The sequence below is a fragment of the Dromaius novaehollandiae genome, chromosome 1 (assembly GCF_036370855.1).
Source record: "Dromaius novaehollandiae isolate bDroNov1 chromosome 1, bDroNov1.hap1, whole genome shotgun sequence".
In the NCBI taxonomy this organism is placed as follows: Eukaryota; Metazoa; Chordata; class Aves; order Casuariiformes; family Dromaiidae; genus Dromaius; species Dromaius novaehollandiae.
In genome coordinates this window covers 94,597,542-94,625,312 of record NC_088098.1, presented here as the reverse complement: position 1 = coordinate 94,625,312, position 27,771 = coordinate 94,597,542, and the positions used below count along the sequence as shown (strand labels likewise).

General features: G+C 41.8%; 2 protein-coding genes across 11 annotated transcripts; one reads left to right on the top strand and one right to left on the bottom strand.

The window, feature by feature from the left end:
• Window positions 1-818: 818 nt before the first annotated feature.
• Window positions 819-16,134, bottom strand: GPR161 (G protein-coupled receptor 161). 9 transcript variants are annotated; one of them, XM_026112288.2, is made up of 7 exons: window positions 16,047-16,134; window positions 11,941-11,974; window positions 11,187-11,598; window positions 9,916-10,640; window positions 8,319-8,423; window positions 5,455-5,574; window positions 819-3,486 (listed from the first exon to the last, which is right to left on the bottom strand). In XM_026112288.2, exons 3-7 carry the CDS (start codon window positions 11,552-11,554, stop codon window positions 3,239-3,241), a joined length of 1,566 nt encoding a protein of 521 aa, XP_025968073.1. In that variant the 5' UTR covers window positions 11,555-11,598; window positions 11,941-11,974; window positions 16,047-16,134; the 3' UTR covers window positions 819-3,238. The 9 variants fall into 9 exon arrangements, with proteins under 9 accessions (XP_025968073.1, XP_064376914.1, XP_025968070.1 ...); XM_064520844.1 differs by lacking the exon at window positions 16,047-16,134 and adding an exon at window positions 15,499-15,966 and having other exon boundaries at window positions 11,187-11,300; XM_026112285.2 differs by lacking the exon at window positions 16,047-16,134 and adding an exon at window positions 15,548-15,966.
• Window positions 16,131-27,205, top strand: TIPRL (TOR signaling pathway regulator). 2 transcript variants are annotated; one of them, XM_026112289.2, is made up of 7 exons: window positions 16,131-16,262; window positions 18,986-19,165; window positions 19,986-20,085; window positions 21,245-21,376; window positions 21,665-21,760; window positions 22,537-22,599; window positions 24,213-27,205. In XM_026112289.2, exons 1-7 carry the CDS (start codon window positions 16,162-16,164, stop codon window positions 24,360-24,362), a joined length of 822 nt encoding a protein of 273 aa, XP_025968074.1. In that variant the 5' UTR covers window positions 16,131-16,161; the 3' UTR covers window positions 24,363-27,205. The 2 variants fall into 2 exon arrangements, with proteins under 2 accessions (XP_025968074.1, XP_064376923.1); XM_064520853.1 differs by lacking the exon at window positions 16,131-16,262 and adding an exon at window positions 16,338-16,478.
• The last annotated feature ends 566 nt before the right edge of the window (window positions 27,206-27,771 follow it).

Genomic DNA, 27,771 nt, shown 5'->3' with positions numbered 1-27,771 from the left:
TACTTTGGAGAACAAAAGCATGGTGAAGCATCTCATTTCCTGAAGGCGCCCATCCAGAGCTGAAAGACCTGTCAGATTCTGTTGCTATTTACTTAACTCAGATGCGAATTTGCACAATTCCAGTTGAAGCCGATTAAGTTACTCTGAACTGAAAGTGTGGCAGCACAAGTGGCACCGCTGCCGTTCTAACAGTTCAGCTCCATCTTTAATTACAGACTACAGAAAACTGTCAGGTAAACCTATGTTTATGGTTTTGTACATTTTAATTTACAGCCAACCATGTATTCTACTTCTTAAGGCTGTGAATCTTGTTGGCATTCAGCCAGGTGTATAGCACCATGCAGTGCCCAGAGGCTTTATCGACTGTTTTTTTTACTGAATTCATGGCTTATTTGGTGGACTATAAGGAGGTGCATTTGATAGGTCCAGCTACGATCTCCAGAAGCCCAAACCTGGAGTGGTTTACACAGGTACAGCTGCATACTGAAAACCAGCAAGAGGGGCGAAGCCTGTATTTCATCCAACATTTGCCCTTGTATTTTAGAAGCCTAATTCCAGGTGCCACTTCTGCCATGTTCATTCATTTTCTTTAGACTTTACTTTCGTGAAGTTCATTATACTTTTTAAATTAAAAAGTTTTAAAGTAATTTTAAGTTGGAAGAGCAGTAACATAAACAAACATTCCGAACCATTAGAAGCTGGAATTTTTTTTTTTGTTTTTTGCATTTAAGGTGGGGAATACAATTTTACAAAATCTGTGCATTTCTTTATTACTGGTTTCTTTAATAACAATTCAAGTGAGATAATGACACTGATAATAGAATTATGGAGAGGTTTTAATTTGTTGTTTAATAAAAAATACTATTAGCAACATTTACACTAAATAATGGATTAGTGACATTAACACTGAGAGCTGAATTCAGTCATGATGTAAACTGATGCAACTCTACCAACCCACCTGAAGGCTGAATTTGGCTCAGTACCTTTGTGAATTTTGTGCTTTTTACATAGTACTAACAATTTTGTGCTTTTACATGTGCCTTGGTATTTTTCCCTCCTAAATATCACACCATTTTGGCCTAGCACCGACTCCTTTCCACTAGTATCCATTCAGTCTCAGGTGTGCCCTTTCAGTCTCTTCATGCTCAGTGACAGCTTTGCTCAACTTGTTTTGAAGCAGGAATATGAAATAAAAGGAAGCAGATAAAATATTTCAAGCCATGTGAGGTGGGTGCATACCTTCAGGAGTGCTGACTACAGTAAACAACTGTGATTGTAACGTTCACGGTAGCAATAATGACCTCAGTGCAGGGCATTTCCTAGCAAGTACTGGGACTTTGTTTTTGAATGTCTGCCCAAGGGCGCCAATTTATTTAATAGGCTAGAAAGAAAAAATACAGCCATGAAGAGGAGCTAGGATCCATATGCTGCTCTCTAGAGCATCAGCTCTCCATACTGCCCAAACTAGGCTTCCTTTTATATGTCTTTTAATTCCTGAATTACGCAAAGAAGCATCTTACTGGTGCTTAAGTGTTCTTGCTTTAACAGTCTGTTCTTAATCAGCAAACCATGTACTGAATTTTAAGCATGCACTTAAATCTCACTTGGGAGTGTAATGGGATTCAAGCTGGTTCATAAAGTGCTTTGTCCAGAGATGGACTAAAGCTTGTGCTGCAATACATTTCTGAATTGGGAACACAGACAAACAGGATGTCTAAATACAGTACTGGACTGAGGCTCTGCCTCAGGAACAGTTTGTTTCTGTGGCTTTGAGCAATTCACACAGCCATAATTTAAGAAGTGTGCACCCAGCTTTTGCCCAGATGCAAATATCCTGCCCCAGATTTCCAAAGTATCTGCAGCAAAAATTCATACAAACCACTTCTGGGGAAAGTCGGGGGAAGGAGACACAAAGTATGCAAACAAATGCGAACTCTTGGTCCTTAAGTCCATTTGCTACTGCCATACACTCCCAAGGAATTATCCTGCTAATTTATGTCTCTTTGAACTAGGCAATAAGGCAGGGCTAAAACCCCCACAAAGTAAGGAAGGGGCCAGCCCAGGAAGGCACAGAAAGGTTCCTCAAGTTGGGCATTCTCTTATAATCCAGCTCATTTCTCTTTTCATAACAAACCTTTCCACCTTTGCAGCTGGTTTAATTTCCAGCAGCTTTTTAATGGTTGCTGAGTCCCACTTCTTTGGCAAACAGGGCTGATAAACCATCTCATCAAGGCTTAACAAGGTCATGTCTGTACAGTGCTTAGGACATGCAAAGTGCAATGTAAGTGCTAAATGTTCTTATTTTAGAGGTTAATGAATTAAACTCCAAGGAATATATGCACTGAGGTAACTATTGCTTAAATAGTACAGTCTCTTCTGATAAAAAAAAAAAAAAAATTCAAATACCTCACAGAGCTTCTCTCTATAGGAAAGATGAATCCTGAATATATCATTAATATTTAAGTGGTAATACCTCATTTATATTCTCTCAAACTTTCCACAACTGTAGAGTGCCCTTTTAGTAAAAGCAGAACCTAGAAAGTGAACTGAAGTTTTCTGAGAAACAAAGAATTTTGCCTGTCATTCTTCCACACCATCTCAGTGATATTTATAGCACTGGTCTGCCTCCCCCCTTTACATCTGAGAAGTTGGTGTCTCATGAAACAGAAGCAACATACAGTCCAGTTCTGATGGTTGAACAGCTGGAAATATCATCTGCTAGCAAGGGTAAATAGGACCATTAACTGCATGAGCTTTCTGAAAAGTTCAGATTTTACACCTTAGTTAAATCCAGGCTCCATCATTTGGAAGTCTCACTCATACCTCCAGCCCTGGAGGTACAGACTGATTATCCGGGTGGTCAGAAAAGGATTTTTGCAATACTGTATGAAACATACCTTTTCCTTTTCCATCCCTGTATCAGCTTTGGCAACTATGGGACATAAGATCTGATGGACTAATGATGTGGTCCATGAAACCAAACCCTGTGTTCTTATGTATTGTGTGATAGGTTTAAGACATGGCACAAAAAAAGTCAATAGCACCCTAAACAGTAAAAAAATACTGCTGTAAAATGCTGACATAAGTATATACCACAATTCAGCTGGCTTTCAAGTGTTCTTGACAAAACACTGAAAACATACCAACAAGGTATGCCATTTCTGTTAAAATAGTAACAGCTGTATTAGGTAACGCTTAGTGGTTTCTTCTTGCTTTTCTTTTTATTCTACTGCTCCTGTCAAATATTCCCTTCATCAATGCTCTGCAGCGGAAGTCTTTGGCTGGCATGGGGTCTAGTACTACGTCGTGTGTTCATATTGCTTCCTGGCAGAGTCCGCACAGGGAACAGAGCTCCTGGTAAAGCCTCCTCCCCAAATAAGCTGATTTTCACATCTGCTTCAATAGCTTTTGCTAAACTGGACGCATAACTGTCCAGAGATTTATGGACTTCTGCTTTTACATGAAGAACAGAATTCTTTGCAGCTTCTGGAAGAAAAAAACAATAGAACATTAACAGTCAAAGAGCATGGCTGTGTGAATGCCTGAAGACTAATATTGGTCCTCTTGTAAAGATACAATCATGCCTACCGCAAAATAACTACTCTACATAGCATCTTTAGCAAGAATAGCCAGGGTTCCCAAACCATTCTATGAACATCAAGTGACTCTAGGTCACGTAGAGAAAGATTATCCCCAATTCAAGTTGGGGGGGGGGGGGAATCTACAGAAGCAAAGAGCTTATACTTGTATGTTTAAATTGGAATTAAGCAAATGTTGAATGATTTTCTGGATCTGAATCTATGCACACAGTAGTTTTACTGGTGTGAACTTAAAGCCAACTAAAGTCAAAGACCAGGTTTCTCCTTATTACATAGACTACACAGGAACAGGGACAGTGGGAATTGCCTGAAATCAGGAAAGAAGTCATACAGAAGACTGGAACAAAACTCTCAGTTCTTACTTCCTTCACTGTACACAGCACTTAAAACCTTACAGGCATTCTCAGTGCACTTAAACTAAAATCTCACACTTACTGACATGCAGCATGAGAGCTATTTTATCACATGCTTTAAGCCCAGCAAACACCAAACTTTGTGTTTATAGATTAGCAGTCCCCAAATTCCAAGAGCTTCTCCCAAGTAGTGAAGAAAATCAGCAAAGCCTACTGTCCTTAGGCTTAAATTTGCTCTGCTGGCTTCCTTACTTCCACTGGAGATGCTGTCGAGTTCTGAATACCAGAAGAGGTTGAAGACTGCTGTTGCAGACAGTAGAATACTTGTTCCCAGCCCTTTGCTACCTTGGATACACCTAGTGTCCAGGGTTGATGTGGGTGCTTTTATAACATCTATAAACTTTTTTACACACCAGCATGTTGGGTAACACTGGCATTCATCCTGAATATAACACTCCAGTGAGGCTGCTGAAATCATTTAAAACTCAAGACGCTCCTGACAACTCCAAGACATACCAAGGAGATTTTGCTAAACATGCAGGGAACTATCACACTAAGACCTTCCTTCTCCTTTGAATCCCACAAAAAATTAGACACCTGTCCCTATCTAATAATTCAGAAAGATAATGGGAAACTTATGGCAATATACTGGTCCAAGAAAATAACCAGCTCATGCTGGGAGGAGGGCAAGAGTGAATTTTGCAAAGATGCTTACAAGACAAAATTCCACAGAAAGTGTCTCTCAATAGCAACAGTATTTCAGAATAATAAAAATCAGTCAGTTTTTGTTATTATTTGATTCTTACAGGCATTCTCCTCATTTTCGTGCTGTCTGCAATCATTTATTAGTTCAGCTATTCATGATCAAATCTTCTAGTCCATATTACCATAATTATCAGCTTACTTTACCATATTTTACAACCACAGCAGCACTTTGCTATTATAGCATCAACAAGTGAGCTGACTGAAAAATAAAATGCATGCGGCTCATCTACTTTCACCTGTGTCTACTGCAAAATATACAAAAGGTAAATGAAACAATGAAAATATATTCAGAACATTGAAATCTATAAATGGAAGGATTTTAAGTCTATGAATGACAAAGTTGAAAGGGGGCAGCAAAGGAAACACTGGGATAATGGAATCGAAGTACGAGGGCAGGAAAATATATTCCTTGAGAAACGTAAACAAGATAGACTGTGCTGGCGGCTAGATGAGTGGAGTTGCAGGTAAGACACTGCTGGGCAGCATAAATGGTGTGTATGCAGCGAATCCCAGCTTCTGGTTCTTGTTGTTGTCTGGTACTACTTGAGAACTGGAAGACCGACCTACTCTTACTTCTGCTGTTCCTGCATGAAGGATCAGGTCTCTCAGGGTGAGCAGAGAGACACTGGATACATTCTAACAGAATCATGAAGGTCCTGTAAGGCTTCCTGAGAAGGCAGCATAATTGGTTCTGAGTATTTCCATACTTACCCCTTTACAAACCCATACAAACCCACCTTTAATTTGTTCCACTTCATCTTCAAATGTCACTGAACTCCTCCTTCGAGGAGGACAGATGCAGTGCGGGGGATGAGGGCCATCCGAGCTATAATCTTCTAGAAGCATTGCATCTGTTCCTGAAACAAAACAAGAGTTCTCAAGCAAAACAGAGTAATGCTGGGACACAATAACGAGGTCACCTGAAGAGAGAAGCTAAAATTTAAGGGGGGGGAAAAACTTTTCAGTTTATAGCAATCCTTTCAAAAGATGTCTAAACCCGGCTTTTGAGGGTAGATTTCAATTTGATTTAAACACCGCACATAAAAAAGAATGAGGTCAGAGTTTTCATTGAAAGAATTTGGAAGTCTTTTCATTAGCTATCTAAAACCTCAAGCAGCTCTGAAATCAGCTGTAGAGCTTATAACATCTATAGGACATCAGGCAAAGGAGAAACCTTACCTTCAGTAAATAAAGGGTGAAGTTGAGGGCAACTTCCCCCATCTCTTGATCAAGACAGGGCTAAGAGTGGCTGTGTGAGAGGCTGACAACCAAAGCTGCCAAATGTCACACTTGTAATTAGAACTGGATGGAAATCTGAACTGGAGAATTCTCTGTTCAATTTATTTGGCTCTAACAACTTACTTGGGCTTTCTTGAAGTGTATTCTAATGGGGGAAAATCCCCTGTTGGCTGGGAATGATTTTCCTCTGCTGAGTCACTTTTTCAATTAATGAAACATTTTCTTCTTTAACCTTCCTGCACTTTGCTTTGCACTTTTCTAATCTAAAATATAGTGCACAAGAAAATTCATCTTGACATCTTTGCCTTGCTTTCACACAAAAGGCAAGACTGTAGCCCAGTCCACCCTTGTGGTGCTTGTCTCTCTGGTGTAGAAGCAGAACATATGTTTCAGGGAGACACTAGGACAACGCCGAGCAAGTACTCCTCAGGGAAGCTGCTGCTGCAAGGCATAGCTTGTGTGCGCTTGGTCTGTGACACTTTACTTTCAGTCTATTTATTCCTGTGATGTGACAACAGGCTGAGGACAAAGAGCCTTCGCAGGTTTCATAGCTCCTCCAGATGGTTGCTTTTATACCACTCCTCACCAACTTGAATGCTTTTGATTCCCAAATTTATTCTTTCATAGGGGTTCCAGGGCCAATTTTACAGAAAGCGAGAGAAAAGCATTGCCAGGGAGGGGATATGCCTTATGAAGACATATTGCTCCATGTCTGCACTTTGCTGACAATTTATGGTTATATTGCAAAGCGATAAACTTTTCAAGGGGTTTTCTTTTGTTTTTGTCGTGTCCTCTCATATGCCTCTTCCAACACAGGAGAGACAGAAGGAACTGCTCTCCTAACGCACAGTACAAAATGAGCTAATTAATTACTTTCTGTGCTGTTCTGTGGATCAATTGGGGTTTAAGGCTTTGTCTACTGCAAATAAACAGGAAGCCCTTACTGATGTCCAAGGGTAAAGAATCAAACTGCCCCTCATCACAAATGTAGTGTTCAATGGAAGGATAGCATTAGCAAGAAAGAGATACTTTCTTCTTTGAGGCAGAATTTTAGCATGATTTTTCAAACGTACACTGAGTGAAGAGACTAGCCTCTCATACTTACCGGGTAGATCTTTGTCTTTGGAATTGATCATAAGGCAGCATTTCTATCAATTAGGACTCAAATCTTCTACCTCAGTATCTGGTATACAGCTGGCACCACTTGGATTTTTCCTTTCCCATGACTTTATCTGCTTTTTCACAATGTGAAAAGCCCAGCTTCTGTTTACCAGGGTAGATACAGACACAACTGCATTGCAGGTCATAGTTCCGCATACTGCAGCGGACCACATTAGAGAGGGACTAAGGCTTCTCCTCTTCAACTCCTCAAAGTAAGGTTGTAAAGTGAAACTGTATTTCACAGAAGATCACTGTGTATCCACTCCCAGGGTATGGACTGCATCCCCTCCATAACAAACGCTGGCACTTCTAACAATATTATGTATATATCTGGTTTGGTCATTTGTTTAAACTGCTCAGTATCATTCCTCAAAAGATGCTAACACAGCATGCTCTGAAGTGATGCAGGTTTCACAGGATGCTATTGTCCTCTCTCACATACAGCTACAGAATACCCACAGCTGTCAAAAACCTACTAGTTTAAAGCAGCTACAAAAATAAATCCCAGCTCCCTTTCTTACTTCTGTGAAACAAGACTAAAGACCTCCAATACCAAGCAAACATGAGAATATTACTCTTCAGTGTCTATAGAAGAGAAATGCCCTTCCAAATAACCAAACTGCAATTAAGGATTTTAGAAAATGTCCCTAGAACGATAGCTGAAATAACTCCCAGAAAATCCAGCTACAATTCTGGATAGAAAATTACTGGCAGAACCCTGTGTTCTTTTCCAAACTATCTTGAATTGGGAGATTTTAAGTAGTGTTGCCATCATAACCTGAAACTATCTTGAGTGGTTTTGTTTCAACCCCAGGATGAATAAGACAAAGCCTTTTACAAACTTGGAAAAAAGAAGCACATTCTCCCCAGCACTTTGTTGCTCTGCTCCTTGGGGATAGAGGGAACGTCCTGAAGAATGACAGAAACTAAAGAAGAAGGGCACAAGCAGTGTATCCTGTTCCCAGGAAGCATTACCAAGGGAAGGTCATTAATCCCTAGAGTAAGCAGAAATTTGCAGGTAGACACATTCAGAGCAGGAGAGGAAAACAGCAACTGCAGCAGTTCTTTGTGACAGCTGGGCGCTTCATGTTATTCTTCCACCAAGAACCATCTCTGTGTGAATACAGACCATCCCAGAGATTTCCCAAGTTGCAACTGCAATCTTCTGCCCAAGAAAAGAGAGTAAGAGACTTTGAGTTACCTGAATCCTGCGAGCAGCTGAAACCTGTGTCTCCTGTGCTGCTGCTGTTTCCTAATGGCCGCCCACCTGCCATGAGGGCAGTGAGATGGGGAGATAGTCCCAAATCTGCAAAACAGTTTAATACTCATCACATACTGGATGTTTAGGGGGTCTACAACAGTAAAATACTCTTCCAATAATATCCACTGTATTGGCTTATTTACCCTTCTCTCTGTAAAACTTACCCCACTGATCCCAGTGCACAGCATTTGGACTTCCCATCTTAGAAACCCAATCAGCAGCTTTCAAGCATCCGTGGAGTCCTTCTGTATGGCAAGTCTCCTTTCTATCTATGCCACCTCCCTCCCACTCTTTTTGCAATTGCATGTATTTATCAACAAGCCAGGATGAACATAGAGCAAACATACTCAGAGAGATGGGGACTTTCTCCAGATACCTTCCGGCCAGAGAATGAACCGGTAGCCACACGCGGCTGTGACAGACCATTAGTGTAGCAGGAAAGGTCACTAGTGAGGCTGGGGCACTGAGATGCCTGCCGTCTTTCACATGCCCAAAATAGGAAGGCAGGAGATTCTAGGATTCCTGCAAATGTGCTGTCTTTGGATCTGCTTAAGGACTTTGTTTTCTTTTTCTCTCAGCCTCCACCAGATACAGCTGATAAATCTGAAGCCGTCAGCTGCTTGAAGAAGAAACTTTGTCTTTTCCCTCCCACCTCAGTTCCCAATTCATCTACATCTCCCAGATAAAGATTTGTCAGAGGAATGTTAGCAGCTTGTGATGTGGCTGCAGCTGCAGAACTCTTTCATTTACATGGAGTCTCTCACAGTGATTCCAGGTTGCAGAAAAGACAAAGGATGCCTTGCTGCTCTTCCCTCCCTTTTACATTTTAGATGTTCTTTCCCAATTAAATAACTTCAGTTCCTGCCTCTGTATGCAATGTCCCAAGGAACACCATGAAGATGTCCTCGTTTTGGGGAGTTTCAGAGCATTCTGAACAGGATCAGGAAAATGATCAGAAATCAGAATTTCATCATACTACAATTCAAAAAAGATCTGAGCAGCTGAATAGTCATTGGAGCTCTTGCCCTGCAGCTCAGGAGGGTGTCTAATAGGATGTTTTTTCTCCAGTTATGGTATTTTCTTCACAGCCATTAAGACTAAAAATTGAATTTATAGAAATTCAAGACCAGCGTAACTTCAGTGAAGCTCAGAGAGTGGTAGCAAAAAGCTAGGAATCAGAGCATGAGTGCCACAGGATATATTCTTGGTAGTGCTCACATTTGGATAATGCGAAGTCATAACAAGCACATATGAAGAGCTTGAGAAAGAAAATAAGGTTTTGTTTGTTTGTTTGTTTTATTAACCTCATCACCATGTCTTCTCTGGGAAAATTTTACTAGAGTAAGAGAAAGAGATTAACTTCCACAAAAATCAGATTCCTTCCTGGTGTCTATAATAATTTGAACAAAAGACCACTGAAACCTCCAGGAACACCCCCCCTTGCTTACAGAGCCCCCTGACATGCCAAGTACACACAGACATTAAGCACTGTTCTTACTAGTACAAAAGAAAAGTGTCTTTCTTAAGTACGTCTTACCTGTGATCCTATTGGAAATGCTAAATAGCCTTGATGTCCTATGCCGCTGCACAAAGGACTCACGATAATACCGATCCCCAAAGCACATTCCTAGTAGTTCCTTGCGCACCGTTTTGTTCCACAGTCCATAAATCAGTGGATGGCAAATGGCACTGGAAAAGGACAACCACGTAGCTAATGTCTCCCAGGCAGGGGAAATACTATTTTTTCCCCAAAGTGCCTCTGACGTAATTACTACCATGTAAGGCCCCCATGTAATCACAAAAGCACCAATGACAACCAAGATGGTTATGAAAGCTTTGCACTGGTTGGCAGAGTAGACAACGCCTTGGAAAGCATTCCTTCGGCTGCCTGAAGAGGATGTGGAGGTGCTGGAGTTCTTCCTCCCATTCCTCTGAGAGTCTTCCTCCACAATAACCACGCTACCACAGTGGATTTTGCGAGCTTTAATCCTGGCCACACGGAATATGAATCCATAGCAGATCATCATGACCAAGAAAGGCAGCAACGCACACCAGATCTGCCAAAAGGCAGTGTATCCAGCCTCTTTATGCCAGGCCACCACACACATCCATTTGAACTGGTCAAATTCCAAAGATGACCAGCCGAAGAGGGGAGGGAGACAGCCAATGAGGGAATGTAGCCACACGTACACAAGAGCTACCACTGCTCTGTTGCCTGTAATCTTCATTGGGTAAACCATCGGGTACAGGACAGCATAGTACCTTGTGGACAAAAAGGAAGAGTCAATAGGAGCACAAAAAATGTACAGTGAAAAAGGAACATATTTTAATGATATTGGTATCTAGTCATCTTTGTAGAACAAGCTCTTTTCTCCAAAGCTCAGAGTGGGCTCATGGGCCTTGTTATGAACAGTTTTATTTAAGAATCGCATCTTTGTGGGCAAGACTGTGAAAGTCACCTGAAGGCACACATGCAGCTATTAACTGTCTCTCTGTGTGAGTGCATGCTTAGGATATATTTGCAATTTTGTTTACTTATTGTTTCTCGAGTAATATGTTATTATACCATCAACAGAGCTTTAAAAAAGCTCTAGATGCATGGCAGCATTTTGCATTATTGATGGCAACACTTCCTTCTGGTCTGTGTCAAAATCTCATGGAGGGGGGTGAACGAAATTAACGGTAAGTCGTTATAACGTAACGTTTGGTGATCCACTGCAGTGCTTCTGGACCCTGTGAACAGCCAACAAGTTACTCTATGAAACGACTAGGCAATTTGTTTTTGCTCATTATAAAATAGCTGCTTACCGGTCTATTGCTATGAGTCCAAGAGTGAGCATGCTGGCTGAGCTGATCAGCATGTAGAGCAGTGCTGAGAAGTTGCACCAAACGACTCCAAAGATCCATTCCCTCCTGATGGAGCTGGTGACAACAAAAGGTAGTACCAGTACAGAGAGAAGAAAGTTGGAGAGGGTCAGGCTGAACACAAACTTGTTGCTCAATGTGAGAAGGTAAGACTTCCGGTAGAGGGTGACAACAATCACCAGGTTGCCCAAACAGATGAAAATGGCAATGACAATTATAGCAATAGACTCGGTGACTCTGACAGCCCCGTTTTCCTGCGTGGTGAGGTTCCTCAGGCCCTTCACATTGATGAGGGAGGAATTGCTGCTCATGGTCAGAGAGTGCAGAGTTGGAGCAGCCAAGACATGCTGAGCAGCTATAAGCAGAAAAACAACACTCAGACATATTCAGGCAAGATTTCCTCACACCCTCTCCAAAGATCAAGGGCTCTTTTACCTGCATTAATTAAACTTTACCTGTAGGATACAGGAAGCCATTTTAGATGGGAAAACAGAGGGGCAGGAAACTGCCCATGGGCACACCAAAGAGGTCAATGACAGAGTTAAATCTAGGAGAGGGGAGAAACTGTCTGAAAGATGGAAAGAGGGGGATGGAAAGGGATGTGGGGAAGAATAAACAAGGAAGAAAATTAAAACGTTTAATTTAATATTTCTCTAGGGATCTTACTTGCTTCTAAGCACTGATCAGCCATACTTACCAGCTGTACATCTCACTCAGTCCCTTCATCTAGGCTGTGAAGAAACAATAATGATGTAACTATTAGTCTTTGTTTCTCTCAATTAAAAAAAAATCACTTTTTTTTCCCTGACTGCTTATCCTGACATTGTATTCTGCCTATGTAGCATTTTCTGGTGGTCTGTGGATGCCTGGCTAGTCATACCCTGATGACTCTTAACAGTTGCTAAGTAACATTCAAAGAATCAGGGAGCACTGCAACATACTCTCCTAATGTCACTTCTCCACGTACATGATCACCTTAGCTACCACAGCGATCACTCCCCAACATCCATCACCCTGACTCATAACGTCAGTTTTGCGAGACCTCAGTATTTCCCCCAGCTCTGCAGCGGACTTCTGCCTGCTGTCAACCACAGGGATTCCTAACTGCTTCATTCAATCCTTCACCTACCTGCAGGCCAGCACACTGAAAAAACACCAAAAAATGCATGTATGAAAACTGAATAACCAAAAAAAGAGTCCACCAAGTAAATGAAGTTGATCTTAACATTTCTTGGAAATTAGCGACCCACTGAGGGTACCTCGGCCGCAACTGTGCCCATCCATTGTTCCCAAATGGCCAAGAGTACTCAAGAACCCCTTCCATCTGTGAGGTTGTTATGGCCTTAGGCAACACTGTCAGGCTGGAGAGCCATATTTTTTCAATTTTTATCTGTGCCTTCCTATGGGCCTAATTGAAGACATTATTGAGCCATGCTTTGCAAAATCTAGCTTAACTCTTCCCTGGTGAAACTGTCAACTGTTTGCAATAGTGTTTCTCTTAAAGTTTATCTTTAAATATGCCTGCACCACCTTTGCGAGTCTTTCCTACACGTTTTAAAATGTGAAGATTTTAGAAAAGAGGCTATCTGAGACCAGCCATAGCCTCTCTCTACACTAGCGACATCCAGGTAATGCGCTCCTACCCTTCCCCTCAGCTGCATCCAGCCCTGCTTTACCCAAAAGGAGGAAAAAGTGCCCAGCAAACCTGCCCATCAGGCAGCAGTTAAGTTAGCATCTGGCAGTTAAGCAGAATGGCCAAAGGGCCTGGCTCTGTGGGACAAGCGGTGGGTGGGGGCCTCTTTGCCCAGGGCCAGCGCTGCTACCAGTGCCAACCACACACTGGCTGCAGGGCTGGATGGCCAGTCACCGGGTGAACTCCTCTCGAGGAGACGAAGCAGCAGGCATGCTGACACAGACACACGAGCAAAGCCCTTGAGAGAAAGCCAGTTCTGTTTCCCTGATTAAAACCATGTGCGGTTGCAGCACCAGTTGACGAGAAAAGGGCGGGGGGGGGGGGGGCGGCTAGCAGGCCATTACTTTGTTAAGTGCAGCCCGCAAGGGTTAAGCGAGCGGAGGGAGAAGCAACATCATATTTGCGGAGCCCCTTTGAGGCGAGGGCCTCCACCGTGCGGCCCGCGGCGGGAGCCTGCGGGATGCCGCAGGGCTGGGAAGCAGGTGGCGGGAAGCAGTCCCGGCCAGGGCCCCCTGGTTCCCCCCGGCCCGGGCCCCCCGGTTCTTCCCGGCCCCCTCCCCCGCTGCCAGGAGGCCCCGGGAAGAGCCTCCATTTTGCCCCCTCCGCCGCCAACAACGCGCGGGGAAGGGAGGGAGGCAGCCTCGACCGGGCCGGGCATCCCTCAGCCCGCCTCGTCTCGCCGGGGCGCCGCGCCGAGCCCCGCCCGCCCCCTCGGCGGAGAGCGGGGTCCCCTCCCCCCCGCCCCGTAACGGCCACTGCAACGGCCGCTCCCTCCCGCGTAACAGCCGCCGCAACGGCCGTTGGGCCGGGCGCGCGCGCTGCCAGCACGCACTCACCGCCCCGCCGCGCCGCGCCCGCCGCCAGGGCAGGATGTTTCGGGTTACGGCGCCCTGGGCCCCCCGCAGCCGCCGCCGCCGCCGCCGGGAGAGAGGCCCCGAGCCGCGGCTCGACCCTCCCCCCACCATGCCCATGCCCCTGCCTCCTCCCCGCCGCTCGCGCCGCGGCGGCCCCCTCCCCTCCCCGCCCTGCCCCTGCCGCTCCGCCTCCCTCCGTTTTCTCGCTCGCCGTCCCCGCTGCCGGGGCTTCTCCGCCACCTTCGCCAGCGCTTCTTCCTCCGCCGACTCGGCCCCCTGCGGGCCCGCCCCCCTCCGCCCCATCCCGCTCGCCCTGCCCCGCGGCCGGGCCGGCGCGGCTCAGGCGCCACGCGGGGACAGCGTTACAGCGGCAGCACTCCCGCTGGGCAGCAGTGTGCGCGGGGAGCACCCGCGGCACGGTGCGCCTCAATACCCAGCGTCCGGCATGGGCAGGCTAACCGCCTCCCCATGAAGGGTCGGGGCTGGCCGGCCTCAGCTGGCAATGCCAGGTCAGGGTCCCTCTAGCACCGCTTGCTCTGATGCAACTCCATCTCCGTTTGGGGAGAGAGGGGTCTTCTAGCAGGGCTGCTTATCTGCTTTGCTGCCTTGGGAAAACAGCACAATTACCCTGCCAAATGGGGACAGTATCATCTACCCCACAGGCTAGTCCTGAGGCACTGTTACCAGTCTGTGATATGTTAAATCTCTTTACAGCCTTCATTTGTTTGAAACCTCGGAGGTTCAGCAGGAAGGAATCAATTTTACACAGATCAGGAGGTGAAATGACTTGCCCAAGCACATAGAACAAGTAAGTGGCACAAAGAGGGTCAGATCCTAATTCATAGACTTCCCAGACCATGAAATGCTTTTAAAAGAAATACAGGTGTCCTACCAGAGTAAACTGGGGAAAGGGGATATCTTTTTTCAGGAACCAAGACACAAACTTCAGCATAAAGGACCAAGGGTGATTAAATACCATTTGGGGGGCATTCCTAATTCTGAGCTTCTCCATATCTTGGCGAGGCCCTTAGTGCCGAGGACAACTCCTCTGACTACAGCTTTGTTGTGCAACTCAGAATTTTGTGTTGCTCTGTAATTTAGGATAGATGATAGTTCTTGGAGAGATACACTTGTGACATGCATCACATTCCCCTGGTCATTCTCTTGGCTTGCCCCGACACTGCAGTCTTCCAAAGGAAGAAGCAGGAGTGCCTACATTCATGCTCACATGCTACAGAAATTTCCTGAGGAGTTAAGTTTGTCCTTTTGATGACACAGAAAAGCAAAACGAGCATCCAGCCATCCATACTGAAAACTTTTTAATCAGTTCTATCAATCCTTTCCTACAGGATTTTAGGTTTACCATACTATCACATTTTGTTTGACATTCAAAATCATCTTTGCATTCAAGCATCCAGCATTCAAGAAGAGATCAAGCAATCACATGAGACTGTAAATATATCTACATACATAATACATAAAAAATAAGGTGTTTGTATGTAGCAGCAGAAGACAACTAGTGACAGTTCCTGATCCTCTGAACATCTCAGTCCTAGCAAGGGACCACCACGGCTAAGACGTCCCAGTGACTGCTCTTAAGCATCCATTAGCAAAAACACCACATAGATCCTGCATTAGCAGGAAAACATACCGCCCCACGAGCTCAACTCTTAGTTTCCATAGCAGGGATGAGACAAAGGGAACAAACCAGGCCAAGAACTGATCTTTCTGCTCGCCGACTGGACTTGGCAACTCACCACCGGTCACGGCTGTGGGCAGGACGGCCCGCTGGATACACACGACCTGTACCGGTCGGTAAGGCGTTTGACACCAGGCTTCGCGGGAGGCTCACCAGACCTCACCACCTTTAACGCACGCCTCCACCTAACCGTCTCCCCACCGTGCTTTAAAGCCGGCAGGGCAGGGCAGAGCAGAGCACAGCAGAGCAGAGCAGAGCAGGTCAGGGACAGCCGCCGCCGCCGCCCGCGCGTCCTGGGGACGATGAGGGGATCCCGCCCCACAGCGCAGAAGCGGAGAAAGCGCAGACACCGACCACCCCTGCTGCCCGCCCTTATCATGGCGCCCTGCCCCCTGTCACGTGACACCGCCCCCTCCCCCAACCCGGCCGTGTTCCCCACCGCCCGCTCCCTCCCCGCGTGCGGTGCCTCGCGGCCCCCATGGCGCCTTCCGGGGCTGCGCGCGCAGCGGCCCGCGCCCGGAACCGGAAGCTCGTGGAGGTGTTAGCGGTGCCGTTACCGTTAGCGGCCTCTGGGTGGTGCGGCGGGGTGGGGTTAGGGGTTGCCGCTCCCTCTTCCGCCACCGACTGCCTTCTGCTCGCCGCCTCGGCGGGGCCGCCCCCCTCGCCGCTGCCATGCACCCCGTTTTCCAGAGCAGCCGCCGCGACTTCACCTTCGGGCCCTGGAAGCTGAGCGCCGCCCGGACGCACATCATGAAATCGGCGCAGGCTGAGAGGTGGGGCCGGCCGGGCCGGGGGGCGGCGGCGGCGGCGGGTCGCTTGCAGGAAATAAGTAACATCCTGAGAAATAAGTAATGCCCCTTCGGCGGGGGAGGCGGGCTGTTGCTCTCAGCGGCTCCTTTCTTTTGCCTCCGCCCTTCTGTGAGCGTGAGCTTGATGCTTTGGCTGAAGAAGTGGGGATGGTTTGGGTCACAAACGCGACGGTTTTCAGGGTTTGTTGTTGTTGTAATTGCTGACGTTTTTCTGTTGGAAATCCGGATTTCTGTGAACTGAAGCCTGCTCGCTATAAGCTTATTTTTCTTAATTACTTTTTAAGAGTAATTAAGTACCTTTTAAATGTAGTTTATTGATTTTCATACGGTATCTTATGCTAACGGCTATTTTAAGGTAGTGGGTTTTATTAAAAATTGTTTGCCTTGTTCTTTTAGTAGTAATTTCTGTTGCTGTCAAACAGTTGGAAAAACGTGCCTGTCAGCATCAGGTTCTTGAAGTCAGATTTGCTAATGTGGATCTGAACAGCTCAGCTATTTAGAGCCATAGCTGTGCTTACAGGCAGCTGAATTTGTCAGATTCTTCTTTGTTTGTGTTTTTGTAATAAATGTATGCAAATTCTATTAGTTGTCTTAAATGTATTTTGGTTCATATTGCTTTTAATTTTTCTGAGGGTAAGATTGTTTGCTGAAGTGTCATCTCTTGAAGCTTTACCCTTTTTTCTTTTTTACATAAAACAGCAATATATTCAAATTTTTCTTTTAAGTGGTTGTGTGTCTCAAAAGAGATAAAAATGACATTCCTTTCTTCATTTTTATCCCATGCTCAGTGGATAAAAATAATCTTCATTGAATGTTTTTAACTAATGATGTTGTAGTTTTTGCACTTACATGAAAGAAAGCATGAAGCTTATGTTTTAGCCATCCTCCTACAAAGAGAGCCTGACATCCAGTTAAGGTATACCTGGGCTCTATTTTTACACTATCTCCCATTTTTCAGGCATGTTTGTGAAGACTTCTCTTGGATGCTAGGTCATAAAAATTAAGATCTGTATTCTCATAATCAGGAGGATGTTAACTTTTCATTATCTGTAAACCAGAGTTAGAGTTGAACTGCCAGTCTAGAAGGCAGTTCATCTGCTGTATTCTTCTTCTGAACTATTCAGTTTCTTTAACTGAAGCTGTTTTAAAATAAACAGTTGTGTCAGTAATTTTATTTTTTTTTCTGCAGAAATTATCTTCATCCTTTTCAATGTTTTTCTAGGAATCTTCATTTTTTCAAGACTAAAAGAACAGAAAAGACTTTGCAGGGTAGGGAAGAGAAATCCAAAATCGGCTATTTGCAAGCAGATCTTGGTACTTGGCACTTGGCATGAGAGCTCAAAAACAAACAATTCCTCTGTCTCAAATCTGAAGAGTCACTACCACTAGCCAGCTGCAGTGCTTTTAATCAGTTTCCTTTTATAATGTATTTCTTTTGGTGTTTTGCCTTGTTTTTTTTATTACTTGGAGAATGTAGTTATTACCTATAGGAGTTTTATTTCTATCAAATGTATGTCGCAAGAAACCCTGAACAACCTCTATGGAAGGTGAAAGATTAAATATGCCATAGCTGCAGAACACTCTCATGTGCTAGAGTTGGTTTTTGTAGGTCACTGAGGTTGCACTGGATGAAGTCGGAAGTTTATAATTTTACGCTGCCTTCTCTGGAAAAAACATAGAATCTTATTCTCCAGGTCTATGAATCTGCTATTTTTACTTCAAATTGGTCGGTGTAATGTTCTTTTGTATGCAGTGTTACAGAAATAACACTTTTGTACAGGAATGCCTTATTATTTATCAATAGGGAAGTTGTGAGCTGGAATCTTTTTAATCCTTGTATTTAGATGCATTTCCTAAAGTTTTCTTCCCTTCAGATTTCATGTTCTTTTTAACCTTGCTATGAGTAAAGTAAGTAGAGATGGGGAGGAAATGCTAGAAGTGCATGAAGCCTTCTGGTGAATGTGGTCAGTGTAGGTATCAAGTGGGTGTATGTATAAGTATAAAAACTCATTAAAAAACAAAAGTGAAACATTGGTTTCGTTTTTTTCTGCAAGGGTCATGCACACTGTTTGTGTAGTATTTTGTTTAGTTGGGTCTGTGGCTATGGCTGTGGTTTTTCTTTAGAGGTTGCCCATGCCCATACGTATTCTCTACGAGCTTGGGAAGGTAGTGATTTGAGCACAGTAATATCTTCTGCACTTCACCTCTAAGGTATTCTGCTAGGATTGTTTTCAGCCTCTTTCTGTAGGCTTCTAAAGATGGAGGTATGGACCACTGCATAGTGAATTTAAACTTACTGACAAAAAGCGCTCTTTCCTTAAACTTCTTGGGGACCTGCAAAAGTAGGTCATGGGCCATCCAGGGTTTTCTCCCCTGGCTGAAAGCTGCTAAACTATGCTACTTGGATATTTTTGATTTCCCCACGTATGAGACTTTTGTACAGGACTAATGAAGCGGGAAAGTTTTAGCAGTACTTTTACATTGGAAGAGGCATTTCTGATCAATGATTCTGCAACTCATGACAAATTTTTAAATTGGGGAAATAATAAAGTTTTGTAAAATATATTTCAAATTTTCAATTTTTTGTGGTCTAAGTAATACTTTCTTATTCAGAGACGTGGACTGCTTTTACCTGGCTGGTACAATCATAAAATCTCTCTTCATCTAAGTTTTCTCTCTCTATGCAGGTTGGCTGATGAATTGCACATGCCTTCCCTGCCAGAAATGATGTTTGGAGACAATATCCTAAGAATACAACATGACCATGGTTTTGGAATTGAGTTCAATGCAACAGATGCTTTAAAATGTGTCAATAATTGCCAAGGTATGATCAAAGTGGCTTGTGCAGAGGAGTGGCAAGAGAGCAGGTACAGTATTTTATCGCTGGTGGGCAAGTAGTAGTATTTTATAGGGGGAACTGGGATAAAGCAGTTAAAGGTACAGACTGAGAACCAGAACTCTTGAATAGCATGTTGCATTTGTTTCTGCCGTAGATATACCATGTGACTGCAAAAGTCACCTAGCTTTTCTCTGCCATAGTCATCGTGTCTGCTAAACTGTGTTAACTATATTTTCAGTTGTGTTGCGACTTTCTTAAAATAAATGGCAAATTTAACATGGCTTAATCCTGTTTCCATTTATTCAAAATCACAGGGCCCTGAGCACTGCAAGATTGTGTCTTTTGGCATTCAAAGTGTTGAATGCTGTACATGTTCAAGAACAATTACCATGCGTAAAAACTAATTGTACTGCTTAGTATTTACCAAATTAGTGGCAGAGCACCTATGAATAAATCATGGAGAGAAATCAAAGTTGTCATTAAAATTAAGGTTAAGTGCAGTGTCAATGATAGCTGTGCGTTGTCTGCAGATTGCTTTCTGTCTGTTTAAAGAAGAAAGGATCTTGAGCTAAAAAACTTTCAACAACATTGAATTTAAATCTTTATTTTGATTGACAAGATTGAGATAGTGCTTGCACAGGAATTCTGCTAACGGTTTTTGAATTTACTGTGTAAACATAGTGTTGCTTCTTTCACAACATCTATAATTCAGACTTGATATCATAATTCTAGCATGGGCATTGTTGCTGTTCAACTTTTTGAAGAGTAAGGACATGAGTCTTAGGTGAGGTTGTAATTTCTTCAGAGAATTACTACAAAGCATGCTGAATTCTTTTTCCTTTGTTGAGGAGTGAGACTGAGCACACTAAGGAAGTTGTCAAACCATATGATTGGACTTACACAACAGACTACAAAGGAACATTGCTGGGAGATAATGTAACATTAAAGGTGACTTCTTCTCTCCTTAAATGCTTATTACATAGTATTTCAATCAAGCACCTTTTTTGGAAGCTGTGGTTTCCCTTTCAGTAAGCTTATTATATAAGTCTTCTATGGTCTGTAGGACTGAAGAGTTTCTGACTTCAAAGTATACTTTGGGCTTTTCATGTCTCAGCATGTGCATTTTTTTTTAATTGGATCATGGCTCATTTTAATTTTTCTTTTTAAGCATCTTATGATTAAATAAAGGGGTCTCATATGTTCCTGATTAAGAACTTGCTTAAAGAAGTAAAGCACACAAGAATCCTCAGTGCTTGCTGGATCCCCCTTTGAAGCCTTGAGCTCCTCAGATACAGCAGAACTATCTCAACTTCATAATTCTCTGGTACCTTTACCCTGTGTTGCTTGCTGGTTTTTGTGATCAGGTACCCAGGTCAGCCTGCTTTCAGTGGCTTTGTTTTTCTGAAAAAGTAACCCCTCATATTTAAACTCTGACACATCCTCCCTTGTCTTTGTTTACTTAAAGAAAGACTGATGTTCTCAATTTCTCTTTACTATGTACGGACCGTTTGCTGCTAAGCAGATAATGTGTATTAATTTGCTCGGATTGGTTTAGTTATAGATTGCTTGAGTCACTCTGGAATTAAAAGCATAGCATAAAACTACTGTCTTGTGTGCTTATAGTCTTTAGGCAGCAGAAGTGTAGGAATGTATATAGAGAGCACAAGATGGAAAACATACTGGTATTTGATTTTGAGGAAATGCTTTATTACAAAGCTATTCAGGGTCTGTAGTTTGCTAGAAATGCCAAGGATGTGGAATACTACTTATAACCCAGAACTTCCCTGTCACATGTTAAACTCAGGGTGTCTTCTAATGTTTTGAAATACATAATGCAAGCAGAACTGTTGCAACTGAAACTTTACTAAGCCTGTTCCCTGAGGTGATTTATTCAGAGCTTTCCACTTTGGACTTTTGCTTTGATTGATGCTTCCTCTTGGAAACTTTGGTTTTAATTTTAACTTTTAGCCTTTGCTTGTCTTCAGCTGGTGCTCTAAAGTTTTTCCCTTTAGAAAACTAGCAAGTGCAGGATTTTCAAGATAAATATAAACTTTATATATCTTGACACCAAACTAATGTGCTAATTGTTCTTGATCTTGTTCTTCAGGTTGTGCCTACAACAGAACACATAAATACAGAGAAATTGAAAGCCAGGGAGCAAATTATGTTTTTTGAAGAAGTCCTTTTGTTTGAAGATGAGCTTCATGATCATGGAGTATCTAGTTTGAGTGTAAAAATAGTGAGTACCGAGAGGTGTATGCAAGAGGATTGTTGAGCCAGCTGGCTTATATATGCAAAATGTAGTCCTTTTTTGCCTGTTATTCCTTCTGGGATTTAAAGTTTAAAATGCAAGGCTCTTTATAATTTTATAATCTTTATAATCTTACAATTATAATCTCATTGAAAGCTATGATATATTAATCTTGTTTTATCGCTTGCTATAGTATTTATGAACTTCTGATCTAAAAGGTGCATTCCTAAAGTAAGACTTTGTAATATGCTGAAAGGAATACCTTTATTTTTGCAGAGAGTTATGCCTTCCAGCTTTTTTGTGTTGTTGAGGTTTTTCTTGCGAGTTGATGGTGTACTTATCAGGATGAATGATACAAGGCTTCACCATGAGGTAAAACACTTATTCTTTATATCATTCACATTTTACAGATGTTCCCTTGCAGTATCATTTTCAGAGAAGACCTGCTGAAATTCCTGTAATCTGATACTGATGTTCTGGGGTGTAGAGGTTACCTGAAGTGAACTTTCAAGTCTATTTCATTATTATGGTGGCACTGAAATAGCAACAGAGTGCTGGGTGCCATTGGGCTAGGTATTGCACAAGCAGAGTAGACTATCCCTCATCTGAAGTAATCATTTAATTATATTGGACAGACACAGATTAGAGAGGAAGTCAAAGAAGAAAAACAGACAACAGTAAATGGTGTGCTACTGTTCTTATTTTAATAGCCCCTGGCTTCCAAGTACTTTTTTCTGGCTTGTCTACCACATGACCACAAGTTGCACTCTGCAAATAACTGTCCGTACAACACTGAGTCCAGGCATCTTTTAAACAATATAGTACATACAGTTGTGGTTTGCTTGTTCTGTTTAGCTCCATTAGTACTGATTATAGAAGTTTTAGGTGAGTAAAAATTAACAAGCGTATTTAATCATAGTTCTTTTTTGTGTACAGAAGAGTGACTTTGGGGAAAGAGCAAAACTGCTAAACTTTCTTTTTTTTTTCCCCCCCCCTCCTGTCTTTGAATGTGTTATTTCTTCTCCCAGGTGAAAATCTTTGGTCAAACAAATTCAAATGGTTACTAAATTCAGTGTATTTACAAAGCTCATCTTGCACTGATATTAAATGATAATTTTATAGTTAACTTTTGCAATTTTTCCCATTAGGCTGACAAGGCCTACATGTTACGAGAATATACATCCAGAGAAAGCAAAATATCAAGTTTAAAGGTATTATTTTTTTAATGTTTTCTCTGTGGTTTTTTTGCTTGTTTTTATGGTCAGCATAGAAAATACTGTAAGTCTTTCTTTGTTAGGTTTGGAATCTCTGGAGAGGAAAACCTTCTGCTTACACAGTGCTTATTTCAGGGCAGATTATCATACGTAAATGATCAGTTCCAAAGATGACATGACAAGATATGGGACTGGATTACTACTTCTACTTTTGAGTTATCAGACTACTTCTTAACAGAACTCTTCAGCCACAAAATCAGGCACTCCATTTTCAATGTTCATGGATTTCAGGGCTGGTTATATGCTTCCCAGTAGTAATAGTGGTGAAGATCTGTTTGTTAGCACAGACTAATTCATTTTTTTCTGGTGCAAGTGTAATAGCTCACCTTAGAATTCTAATAATGGTTCAGTATCACTTGTGGCACCTTAACAGTCGCAGCTGTTGAGTTTTATTCTTGACTCAACACTGTGACTGTAGATATTCTGCTTACTGCCCTTCTCCGTTATTTTTCTTCATCTCTAAAAGGTGACTAATGTATTACCAAACTTTCAAGGGAATATTTGCAAAATGATTTTCTCTCTTTGAAGAGAAGGACATCATATCATTTCTTAACAACATATGATGACCATAAAAAGCACTAAATCAAGTTATGAGCCTTCTGATAGTTTTCCGGTTTCTGAAATACAAGTCAAAGTGACACAGGCCTTATTTTAACTCATGCTTCAAAATGATTGTCTATGTGGTTAAATAACTTTTCTGTCTGTCCTGATGGAGAGGAAATATGTATGGCTTTTCAGCTCCCTAGATCAGCTTGCAGAAGGAAAGCAAAAAAGATTTCTGCTTCACTTAGGTTTGAAATAATTGGAACAGCAATATGATTCCTTGCATGTTAGGAGTAGCCAAAATATAGGTTACATTTTAGTAATTTTGGATACACTTCTAGATTATAGAATGTCTTTAGAAAGTTTGAAGGTGGCATGCCTAGAATAGATTTCTTTTTCGGTTATCTTGTATGTGGTGAAGCTATGCCATCTACAGGAATCTACAGAGAAAGATGCAGATGAAATTGGTTTCATTAAGTTATTCAAATATGAAATTACAATCAGTAATTCATATTGATGTCTAAATAATGTCAGTGTTGGATTTAATAAAACTGAGATCTATGCTGAGAAAAGCATAATTATTAATAGCTGAATCTGAGCACTTCCGGTGACTTTACTGCAATCACTAGAAGGCATTAATCCTGGGATCCCATGAGGCTCTTGTCTCATTTAGATTAGATCATAAAATGGACTGTTAGCTACACTGAAATAATAAATATGATTTAAAACATTATAGCTCCTTTCAAATTCTCTGATAGTTCTTGTGGTCTTATCTGCTACTTAAAAATACTAAATACATTTCCTTATCATATTGATCACACAAGAAGTAAAAGATGGCCTGTATGTACATTTAAAGTCATAAAGTAAATTTTAATAATGATATCTGACTTCAAGTGTTTAAAAATAATTCAGGTAAATTATAGGCTAGACCTGCCCAAAAACTTTGCTTGTGAAATTCATCTTTATTACATTTTGCATTTGTTTCATCTAAAACTTTTGCTTCTTAGCATGTTCCACCTTCCCTGTTCACGGAACCTAATGAGATCTCTCAGTATCTGCCAATAAAGGAGACAATTTGCGAAAAGCTAGAATTCCCAGAGAAGTTGGAGCCTGAACCACAAGCATCACTGGAAAGCACATGTGTAGAGTCTAAATAAATGTGACTTTATATGGACTTGAAGTAGACTGGAGATCATGTGACCATTACCGGTGTAGGGGGTGGTTTCACTGTTCGTGGAATAAAGAGTTTGGCTAATTTTTCTGTAGCCCTAAATGAAAACAGAACTTATTTCAAGCAGGTTTTGATGATTTTATTTTTTTTTATAGTTCCATCTTTTTTTTTTTTATTTCAAACCTGCATCTGGAGTTAATGATAGACTGGTGATGAACTATAGTCTTAAATGGCAATGGAGAAAGACTCCCATGATTAAGCATTTGGGTTCTGTTTAGTTCAGCTGTTACATAGGAGTATTACCTGGACCCCCCACCACAAACACTTCCAAGAAGATTTTATTGTTCTTGCTTCAGATACCAAGAGACTACTACAGTTCACAAAACTGTAGGGAAATCTTCTGTAGTTTAAAAAAAGAAAAAAAAAAATCCCTCTGCATATGTTTTGGGCTTTTGGTCCCAAACTATACCTTTTGCTTGGCTCCCCCTACTGCAAGCTGATAACCAATTAAGTTACTTCTTGGAATCTCTGATCTGGCCTTCTGACTTAGGAATATTCCTATTTTATCTGAGAATAGCTTTAAGGAGCAAAAATAATTGCATTTGTTTGACCCTGTATAAAGGTAAAAAATACTTTATTCATGAGCCATCAACTCCAGAGCAGGAAAAATGCTGCCTATGTCAGCCATATTTCTCTAGGCAGCTCTAGAAACTGTTACTTGGGGTAGGTGAGCTGCTAAGGTCGTGTGCTATCTTGGAAATGCATTGTTCTGTATTGACCTTCTTCTGGGCATGTCAGCTAGTGCCCATGTGTGATGGTTATGCTGCCCTGACAATCAAACTGTTAAATTCCAGGGTGGCTTATGGCTGGCAAAGAGAGGGGAGTTTTTAGTCTCTCATCCCTAAAGGATGCTGGTATTTGCAATTTGAGAAACATGAGCTTATGTAGTTTTAAAGGAATGCTATCATGTATTCTGGATATGTAATTTTGATTCATCTTTTAAGTTCTTTAAGTTTTAATAGAAATGTGTTCACATGCACATTCACAGTTTTAACTCAGTCATTTGTGGATTAAACATTTAAACACTTAAATTTCTTTTGGAAACTCTAAATTATGTTAATGGCTTACCATAAGAATGAGGGAGCTAAACTAGTCTTAGTTTACTGCTCACACTCAGTGTTAAGAGCAAGAAGCAAATGACATTATAGTGAAAATAGGCCTTGTGCAAAATCTAAAATAATTAAGAAAATGGCAAATAAGAATGTGTGCATTTTGATCTTCTGGAGGTTTTTTCTTAAAATTTTAAATATTCTACACTGCATATCTTCATACAAACAACCTACCCCCAACCTCAGTGTATAGCCAGTTCTTTGGAGGAATGGTTTTCACTTGAAGACCCTGAAATTTTTAGAAAAAGTGTATTGCCATCTAAGTGACAGTGGTCTTAATAAAAACAAACCTGCCTTGTTTCACCTTTTTTTTTTTTTTTCCTACACCTGCAGTTCTTATCATTGATTTACATTGTAACCATGAGGAAGTTACTTCTGTGCCTCAGTTCTGTGTCTGTAAAAATGGGACTCATACATGCCTAGCTTACTGAAGGTTTATGAGGGTTATTTTGTAAAATGCTATTATTTTTTTTTCCTGAATACACATTCAGCCTTATCTTTGGAAAGGGTTATTATCAAAAAAAAAAAAAAAAAAAATCTTACAAGCTATAGGATAAAGTGAGTGAAGTGAAATTAAAACAAAATCTCTGAAAGAAATGATTATCAGGCAGGCATGATTTGGAGTGAATGAATTTAGGGCCATTTGGAAGTGGGGATGAGATCCTGTATATTCCCCTTTTCTGAGTCCTAATTTTTTTTCCACCTTCCTGAACTTGTTTCCTAATAAAGACTTCAGCATCAAGATGAAGAAGGGTAGGTGTACTTGGCTGCAAATGAATGTAGCATGAATGTGATCAAAATTAATTTCATAATAGGGATAATTTAGGTCTCTATGTGGCAGAGGGATGTGAGGGAGAATAAAAAGGAAGGAAACAATAAATGGGGGTGAAGGCATATTTTCCCTGTGAAAGTAAATCATGGCACTTTTTTATTTTAAGTATACACTTTTTTACATGCCTTAGAGGCTTATAAAAAAACACTTTAAAGTCAAAGCTGGTAGTGACTAAGAAGGCATATGGCAAAGTACTGGCAAGAAGGAAATTATATCTGCATTTCTTAATTAAAACTGTTTCAGGTTTGGTGAGTGATATTGACATTAAACTTCATGGGGCTGTAGTGGGGAAAACCCACAGAATCGACACCTAGTGTTAAGCAGGGTGCTGTGCATGTTTAGCTTATATTGTGTATTTTATGCTGTCCATCGCACTTACTGATTTGTGACCTGCTGATACAGTTGTCTTGACTGGACTTAAATCTCTGAATATATAGATAAGTGATATCCATTTATTTTGGGTGCTGTGCATTTGAGTGGAACACACATGTTGGAGGGATCACAAGATTACGTTCAGAAAGTTAGAGTTCCCACAAAGTAAAACATGAAACACTTCTTGTGACTCTGTTATAACACGTAGGTTATCAAGAAGCAGTAAAATAAAGTACTGCAAGCTCTCTGGTGCATATTTTCTAGAGAAAAGAACCAGATTAGATGTATAATTCTGGGTGGAGGGAGTGGGGTAATTCTCCAGCTGTTCCATGGCGAGTTTAACATGTGGCGGTTTATATTCTTATCTGTATGTTGCTAAATAAAACTTACCCAACGTTTTATAGTTCTGTTTTTATCGGAGCAAAATAAAGTGAAATAACTACTTGTGATGCCGAACTTTGCCTGATAATTGAAATGTTGCGTCCGTGTGTCTTTGATAGCCTCTTACAAGAGCCACTCAGGCTGCTGATGAAAAGAAGGTGGAGGCTTTTCCACAACAGTGGGAGACCCACAATACAGATGGAAAATAAAATCTACAGGACTATTAATATAAGCTTCACTATTAGCAAATAACAGATTTAAGCCTGAGGGGAGGAGATAAGATATAACTAGGAAAGTGAAACTGGCAGAGAGTGGGCTCTCTTTTCTGAAGTTTGGAAAATGTGGGGGCATTGTGCATTTCAGCTATTTGTATGCTTATAATTTGTAATAGTCCTTGAGGAGTTAGAGGTGTCTGGCTCTTACAGGATGTGGGAGTATTTACTATCTCTTAAAAAAAACAATCAATAAATGACAATGAAGATGAATTCTCTGCCGTGAGAACCAGAGCTTGGTGCTGGGTTGATCTTTCTTAACCTCACCGGTGTGGAAGGTTTTTAATACTAAAGCTCACCCACCTCTCGGAGGATATTTGGGAGAGGAGAGGGCCACGCACTTGCAGAGGGGCTTTGCTTATGGAGCAG

What these genes read in the sequence shown, in the direction of transcription:
- GPR161 (XM_026112288.2), bottom strand. Translation starts at nt 11,554, where the DNA reads ATGAGCAGCAATTCCTCCCTCATCAATGTGAAGGGCCTGAGGAACCTC. An exon ending in GGACTCATAGCAATAGACCG is followed by an intron (nt 10,641 to 11,186) that starts GTAAGCAGCTAT and finishes TTTGTCCACAAG; the next exon opens with GTACTATGCTGTCCTGTACC. An exon ending in CATTTCCAATAGGATCACAG is followed by an intron (nt 8,424 to 9,915) that starts GTAAGACGTACT and finishes ACTGTTTTGCAG; the next exon opens with ATTTGGGACTATCTCCCCAT.
- TIPRL (XM_026112289.2), top strand. Translation starts at nt 16,162, where the DNA reads ATGCACCCCGTTTTCCAGAGCAGCCGCCGCGACTTCACCTTCGGGCCC. An exon ending in GAGGAGTGGCAAGAGAGCAG is followed by an intron (nt 19,166 to 19,985) that starts GTACAGTATTTT and finishes TCCTTTGTTGAG; the next exon opens with GAGTGAGACTGAGCACACTA. An exon ending in CTAGTTTGAGTGTAAAAATA is followed by an intron (nt 21,377 to 21,664) that starts GTGAGTACCGAG and finishes TTATTTTTGCAG; the next exon opens with AGAGTTATGCCTTCCAGCTT.